Source organism: Natator depressus, chromosome 3 (genome assembly GCF_965152275.1).
Source record: "Natator depressus isolate rNatDep1 chromosome 3, rNatDep2.hap1, whole genome shotgun sequence".
Taxonomy (NCBI): domain Eukaryota; kingdom Metazoa; phylum Chordata; order Testudines; family Cheloniidae; genus Natator; species Natator depressus.
Window position 1 is genome coordinate 205,844,526 of NC_134236.1, and position 7,785 is coordinate 205,852,310.

General features: G+C 52.7%; 1 protein-coding gene across 2 annotated transcripts; it reads right to left on the reverse strand.

Moving 5' to 3' along the window:
- Positions 1–1,083: 1,083 nt before the first annotated feature.
- FOXA2 (forkhead box A2) lies at positions 1,084–4,378 on the reverse strand. Of its 2 annotated transcripts, XM_074947203.1 has the most exons (3): positions 4,367–4,378; positions 3,422–3,491; positions 1,084–2,519 (listed from the first exon to the last, which is right to left on the reverse strand). In XM_074947203.1, the coding sequence occupies exons 2-3, from the start codon at positions 3,488–3,490 to the stop codon at positions 1,284–1,286; spliced, it is 1,305 nt and encodes a 434-aa protein (XP_074803304.1). In that variant the 5' UTR covers position 3,491; positions 4,367–4,378; the 3' UTR covers positions 1,084–1,283. The 2 variants fall into 2 exon arrangements, with proteins under 2 accessions (XP_074803304.1, XP_074803303.1); XM_074947202.1 differs by lacking the exon at positions 4,367–4,378 and having other exon boundaries at positions 3,422–3,557.
- Between the last annotated feature and the right edge of the window lie 3,407 nt (positions 4,379–7,785).

Here is a 7,785-nt window from a genome sequence, read left to right on the forward strand (position 1 = left end):
CAAATGCGGGTTTATTAGGAACGACGCCTTTTGTGTTTTCTTGCTGGCTTGTTTGAAGAGCGAAATCCGAGCCCGGGTAATATCAAATGTTCCTTTTGGTTAGACCTGGAGTGACTACAACTCGGGACAAATCCGTGTAGCCTGTAAAATTTTTCAGTTAATCATGAAAAAATATCCAAGATGCACATAGGGCTATGGTAGAAGTGGTATACTTCTCTGATGTGTGTATTTTATATAATATGTAAGTATTTATATATATCTTTTACTCGATGCGTAGTATAGATATACTCCTTTCGTGGATGTAAGTGTAGAGATATAGCTTATATTTTTCCTGTGTGTATCTATTATCGATCTTATATAACATACCTTATCTTACATTCTATTCCATATGTATTTTCCCACTCTACATGAAGGTAAACTGTACAGAGAGAATAAATACACACAGAGATACAGGACTACGTAGATATCTTTTTAAATTATTGAATACATGGAACCAATTTGTTTTCCATTTTCCCTGTCAGTGTTTCCCCTCCCCCCCCCCCCCAGTGGGAAAAAAATCGGAAAATCCGAAGAAAAAGATTCAGGGGGAAAAAACGCCAGTAACACTTTAATATATTTGTGTGAAACTCTGGCTCTTTGGGCCCAGAATTCACATTTATAAGCCATAAATAAAGCATACAGAAACGATAAATTAATCAGATCCAAGTAGTTTACTCTCCCGGTAACATCAAACGTTTGTATCAATTACAACAATCTACCCTGTCGTCGTCGTCTTCTTTTTTTTTTTTTTTTTTTTTTTTTGTGAAATTTTCTCTTTTTTTTTTCTCTCCTTTTTTGTGATTTTTTTCCTCTCTCTTTTTACAACGTGACAAGACTTTTGGTCCTCGGTTTCAAAACTAGCATTGTTTCACACTGAATAAGTTTTCCGTCACTTTCACACACACGCACAGAAAAAAAAATAGATATATTTATAACTCCCTGCAACAAAAAAGGTTACCCCACCCTCGCTGCCCATGAAATCAAATCCCCCCCCCCCCAACAAACCGACCAAAGAAACCAAATATCCCCGACTGAAATCGGTGCTTAAAGAGGCCGGGGCAATTCCGGGGCCTGATCCCACAGCCCATTGGACTTTGGATCGGGCTGGGTGGGTGGAAATGTGTCCTTTGAGGATGGGGTTGGGAGGCTTGGAACACAAATAAACACAACAGCTTGAGCCAAGGACATCACCAGCTTGCTCCAGCATCCAGCCCCCGGGGCCGGCTGGGCTTGGCAGGGGAGCTTTAGGAAGAGTTCATGATGGGCCGGGAATACACACCTTGGTAATAAGAGGTGTCTCCGGCCAGCGGGGAGGCTTCTAAGCCACTTTTGTTCGTGACCGGGCCCATGGCCAGGCTGCCGGGCATGGGGGAGCCGTAGCCGGAGTAGTGCATCACCTGTTCGTAGGCCTTGAGGTCCATTTTGTGGTGGTGGGGGTGATGGTGGGGGTGATGGTGGTGTGGGGGCGGCGGCTGCTCGGAGGAGGACATCAGGTTGTTGATGGAGAAGGGGTGGTTGAAGGCGTAGTGGTGCTCGGGCTTGAGGTGGGCCTCGTGGGCCAGGTGGTGGGGGGCGAGCAGGTGCTGGGCCGGCGAAGGGGCCTGCTGCGGGGGGGTCCCTTTGAGCTCGGCCAGGGCCCGCTTGTGCTCGCGGCAGGGCGAGGCGCCGGGGTGGGGGGACTCGGGCCCACCCGCCGAGCCGTCGGAGGAGCCTCCTTCCCCGGGTTGGGGCGGCTGGGGGGGCTGCTGGGGGGGCTGCTTCTTCCCCCCCCCTCCTCCTCCACCTCCCCCTCCTCCTCCCCCCCCTTCCTTGCTCTTCTCGCACTTGAAGCGCTTCTGGCGGCGCAGGTAGCAGCCGTTCTCGAACATGTTGCCCGAGTCCGGGTGCAGGGTCCAGAAGGAGCCCTTGCCGGGCTTGTCCGGGGAGCGGGGCACCTTGAGGAAGCAGTCGTTGAAGGAGAGCGAGTGGCGGATGGAATTCTGCCAGCGCTGCTGGTTCTGCCGGTAGAAGGGGAACAGGTCCATGATCCACTGGTAGATCTCGCTCAGCGTCAGCATCTTGTTGGGCGACTGCTGGATGGCCATGGTGATGAGCGAGATGTAGGAGTAGGGGGGCTTGGCGTGGGTGTAACTCCGCCGGTAGGTCTTGGGGTCCCGCGAGCGGCTGAGGTTGCCTTGGCCGTACATGGGGCTCACGGAGTTCATGCTGGGGTAGGGGGCCAGGGCGTTCATGGAGCCGGCCTGGGCGCCCATGGGGCTCATGCTGGGGCTCAGGTGGGCCCCCATGGCGCTGCCCATGCCGGCCATGGCCCCCGGGCCGGGAGACATGCCGGCCAAGGACGGGCTCATCCCGGTGCTGGCGTAGGACATGTTCATGGAGCCGGCCCCGCTCATGCTGGCCGGGCCGCTGCTCATGGCCGACATGCCCATGTAGCTGTTCATGCCCAGGCCCGCGTTCATGCTGCTCACGGAGGAATAGCTCTGCAAGGAGAAGGGGGGAGAGCGGAGGGGAGGGGGGTGATTAACGTCGGCTGCCATGCAGTGCCTGCCACCCCTAGGCTGCTCTAGCAATGGGGCTGCGGGCGCGGGGGCGCCCCGCAAGCCACCCCGCAGCGCCCGGGGGTGCGTAGGACGCGGCTGCCGGGGCAAGCTGCTCTCCGCCGGGTCGCTGGTTGAGCCGGGTCCGAAAAAGCAACACTCAGGGGGTAGGGGAAGGGGGCTGCTCCCACCCAAGAGCGCCGGGAAGGGGCAGCGGTCGCCCCCGGTTGGGACCCGGGGCGAGGGACGTGGAGGGGGGGATGCGACTGCCCCGGGCTGCGTGTGCGTGCGTTCAGTGGTTACAAACCCCGCTGGCCGCCGGACCCATCGATCAGCAAAAACCAGCCTGCGGTCTGGAGGGGGGGCGCGGGTCCCGCAGGGCGAACGACGTGGGAAGGGAACAGGCGCGGGGGGCCCCACCCGAGACGGCGCGGAAGGGACTCCCCGCCGCCCCGCGAGTCGCTCTCCCCGCTCCCCCCCCCGCCTCCAAACCCACATTTCCAGCCCTAAACGTTTCCCCCCTTCTGCCGTGCCCGCCCCCCCGTTTTCTCCCCCCCCCCCCCAGCAGGCAGCCCCATGCCAAACACAACTTTGTCAGGCTGGCGCGGCGCAGCCCAGGGCAGAGGATTTGGAGGCGCCGCGAGTCAATATTTGATCACCGAGTTAATATTATCTCAAGGCTAACACGGCGGCGTCCCCACCCCGCGCCCTGTTTTCGCCCGAGGAGGGGAGCCCGGGCGGCGGCCGGGGGACGGGAAGGGGGTGTGGGATGGGCAGGGCGCGGGGGACCGGGACTCGCACACTCACTCACACCCACGCAGGCTGGAGGAAGAAGTGGTCCCTACCTCGGGTTCCGCGTAGTAGCTGCTCCAGTCCGAGTGCTCGTGGCCTTCCATTTTCACGGCTCCCAGCATACTGGAAGCAGAGTGCATGGCCGTTTAAAATTTAACAGCCACAACAACCGACGACAGGAGAGAGAACAACCCCAAAAAAAAAAAAAAAAAAAAAAAAAAAAAACCACCCCCCAGCCCTCCCTCCCCTCTGCGTCTCACTCCCTCTCTGCCTGAGCCGGGCGGAGGGGGAGGGGGCGAAGTGGCTGCTGCAGGGCTGGGGTGGCTGGTTTTTTCTCCCCCCCCCCCGCCCCAGCCCCCGCCCCCGCCCGCCTTGCTCCTGCTGCTGCTTGGGTGGGTTTGTTGTTTTTCTTTTTTGTCTTTTTTTTTTTTTTTTTTTGCAGCCCAGAGGCGCGGTGGGAAAAGGGGGGAGGCGGAGGACAAGTGCTCCCGTGACGCTGGGGGCTGAGTGAGATCGCGCCGGGCGCCCCCGCCAGCCTCCAATCCCCAGACCCCGGGCAGCCTATTTGAATAATCAGCTCCCACCTAGGCGGGAGCCTGGGCCCCCCTCTCGCACACACCTGCCCCGAGCTGCGCGGCAGGCGGAGGGGGACAAATCCTGACCCAGGGGGAGCGAGCCAGAGAAGGAGCGAGGGTGGCAGCTGGACCCGTCTTTATTGGCCGGTGTCTTGTCATCTGGCGGGCCTGGCAGCCAGGCTGGGGGGGGGCAGGCGCTGCAGGACGGGGGTCCCTGCGCTTGTGACTGCAGCTGGGGAGGGAGCGGGGCCTCCCCCTGCTTGGGTGCCGCCGGGCTGGGGGGGCACTGGTTTGCCGCCCGCCGGGCTCCGGGCGGGTTTATCGAGTCCGGATTCATTTCTCCGGGGCTCTCGGTGCTGGCCGGGGCGGCTCGGCAGCACAGTTGCAAAGCCCTGCCCTGGCTAGAAGGAGCTGGGCACACACCTTTACCCCGCCCGGCGCCGGTCCCCGCGGAGCGCCCTGGTTGCGAGTGGGAGCCGGAGCGAAGTCGCGGGAGGCGCTGGGCTGTTACGCGGCATTTACCTCGGTGTCCAAGCCGTGCCCCGGGCTTCCTGGGCTTTTTTTTTTTTTTTTTTTATCGAGGCGCTAAAGGACTCGGGATCACCCATTTGTCTGTGAGAGAACAGCCAGTCCCAAGGTTACCCAGCCACAGCCGGGACGCCTACAACATTTCGTAACTAAAACAAACAAGGGGGAAGGTGAGAGTAGCCGGCCGAAATAAACCAGGGAATCGCTGGTAAGGACCTGGGATTTTCTACCACAGCCCCCGAGCAGCCTCTAACCCCCCCCCCCAGCCCCCCTTGGCGCTCAAACTGTGACACTAGCAGCAAGGTCAGAATTTCAAAAAACAAAAAAACCCCACACCCCTCCTAAGACATCAGGAAACTAGACAGAAAATCCCAAGACTTCGACCTCGGAACTATCTACACTCCTGGCCAGCACACAACAGAGTGGAAAGGAAAGGGGATGCTCTGTAATCTGCTCTGTACCAATTCTTCCAGTCTCTCCCGCTACGGCTGCTGATTGTGTGTTCATTTCAAATCTAATGATAGATAGATAGATAGATGGGTTTATGGGGATAGATAGATAGATAGAAATAAGCACCCATTATTTCCAAAAGCCACACAGCGACCTGCTTGCTCTTCCTGCGTCAGTATCCGAGCAAATGGTGCAACATGCGTGTATTCTAGAGGGAACCTTAGCTGCTTGAGATATTAAACGAAGTCAAGTTTATTTAACAGTGTTGGTTCATCAGGGATTTAACGGGTCTTTCTCATGCCATAGAAAACAGCGGCTCTGTGAAGTGGAATGCATCTTGACTATTTCGTTGCTAATACCCCGCAGACAGCTCTCCTCCACCAGAATGCCGCAGTTATCACTGTCAAGAGAGAAAGTGACTCGAGTCTTGTCTGACAAAATTCTGCCATACGAAATAGGGGACTACGCCAGTGCATCCATTTTTTTCATGTACAACTTTCTCTATCTATCTATCTATCCTCATACACTCTATCTATCTATCTATCTATCTATCTATCTATCTATCTATCACCTTCAAAATGAATGGGGAAGTATGGTCCTCCCCCCCCCCAATAAGACAAACACTTCTAGCTCTAACGATGAAGGTTAGTAATAATATAACATGCTAATAAAGCATGCCCGAGGGGGTTTTCATTTAATCGCAGGTACTCATCAAACGATTCATACAAACAGGGGGATAGACTTTGCTAAACAAGCCACACAGTAAATTAAATTTTAAAAGGCGTCAGAAAAAAAAAATATCAGCCACCCCTCTGATTCAAGCGAGGAAATGGATATTCTGATAATAAAAATATTAATGTAAATTTTTGTTCTGCAAAATTAGATGCTTTTCTTCTGGCTTTTTAAAAGTCTATAGTTATTTTTCAACTAAAAGATAACAATACAAAAGCCAAGCTACTGTGTCCCCTGGTGAGTGAGGCCAGATGAGACCTTTGGGGAATAAGTGTGGAGAACCGGGATGTGATTAACACTATTTAAACAAAAATGGATAGACTGGTGCTTCTCCTGTATCTTGCTTGATGGAAACAGACCCTCTTGCAAGCGTCCTTTCAGAGACTGAAAAATAGTGGTAGAGCGCCCCCTGTCGGAGTTCCATGTTGAACCTAACTGGGGGCCTGAGCCAAACTCATTGCAGTAGACAGAAAGACTCCCATTGATTTCACTGGGTTTTGGATTAGGCCCGAAGAGAAGTGCCTGCATGTGTTATCCTTAATTTTAGGGTGCAGAACAGCCACCTTCTTAGCTGTTAAACAATGGTTTTGCTGCATGATCCCTTGAGTGCAATCAGATGCTTGCCAAGTGCTTTGAGATCGTCAGATGAAGGGCACTTCAAGTATTAGCATTTTCCATCTCATTAAGACTAAACTTTTAAAGAATCCTTTATATTAAACAGCAGCCATGTCCCTACAAGACAGCTAATTATAATGAATAATCATAAATAGGTTAATTGGCACATGAAAACAACGCAATTGTACATTTTAAACGTGCCTGCTCTTGTTAGATTTCTCTTATCTTCTGAACACTTTGTCAGCCACAAGTTATTTGACTTGATGAAATCACTGGGTAAAATTCTAGAGTCTTGGGTTGTGCAGGAGGTGCACAGTAAATGATCAGAATGGTTAATTCTAGCCCTTTAAGTCTAAGTCACTCCCTTTAAAGGGGCTGGAACAGCATCAAGGGTCCCTAAAAGCCACCTGTTCTGGCTAGGATGGATTCCTCCAGCATGGGTTTTGAGGAAGACAGGTGCAAAGCCACCTTCTGAGGACACTCTTGCAAGCTTTGGTGTAGGGGGCATGCCCGGGACAGGCTTGGAGGAGGAAGGGGCATGTGGGGCCTACAGCAGCAAAAGATGGAAGACAGGAAGGAATATTATCCCCATTTTACAGATGGGGAACTGAGGCCTAGTGAGATGTGAGTCATGGGCTCTTCACATAAGTGACAAATTTGGGGCAAATAAGTGTCTGTTTTCTGGATGGATCAACCTTTTTTTTGTTCCTCTAATACACCACATTAGAACATTTCATAAGGAATGCACTTAAGTGTTTCCTTCCCCCTCCCCCGTTTAACAGCGTACAATACAACAGAAAAAAAATTGTTTAGAAGGAAAAATATAGGGAGAATTAAGTAAAATTAATTAAGAGGATGTTGCGTATAAATAATTGAGGGTGATCAATCCAAAGTCAAAAGATCATATATATTTAGCTTAGTGTTTGTAGTTAAGTTAAATCAGTACATACAAGTTAGATCTTTTTTGGTATGGTTCTGGTGGGAGTGTGGGTTTTGCCCCCTGTATGACAAAAATGGCAACAATACACTGAGGCATTATTGTGCAGTCTTGTTCTAACTGGTGCCAGTGGCCCAATAGTTCCCACTGAATTCAACAGCAGTCGGGGCAAGTCCTCAAAGAGAATTTTCTAGCACCAGTAAGATCTCCCAGCATACACCTACACGTGTGCTAAACGCACCGTAGGACTTGCTATTGATCTCAGAGAGACTCCTCACAGTGCATAAAGTTAAACACATATGTAAGGCTTTGCCATCTCAGAGCCTCAATTTATCCTGGTTCTGGCCTGCACCCAAAAGTTAGATCAGCCTAACTACATCACTTAGGGCTGTGAAAAATTTCGCCCCCCTCCCCCTCCCCCCCGCGGGTGTAGATGCAGCTAAGTCTTCCCTTGACCATGCGGCCACCTCTTAGGGAGGTCCATTAACTACAGAGATGGGAAAAGCCTTCTGCTTTTGTAGGACACGTCTACATGGCCGTGCTACAACGGCACAGCCACAAAGGTGCTGCTGAAGCTGCT

Excerpts from the sequence above, each read along its gene's own strand:
- FOXA2 (XM_074947202.1), bottom strand. The coding sequence starts at position 3,508 with ATGCACTCTGCTTCCAGTATGCTGGGAGCCGTGAAAATGGAAGGCCAC. Across the intron at positions 2,520-3,421 it reads GCTACTACGCGGAACCCGAG|AGCTATTCCTCCGTGAGCAG; the intron begins GTAGGGACCACT and ends TTCTCCTTGCAG.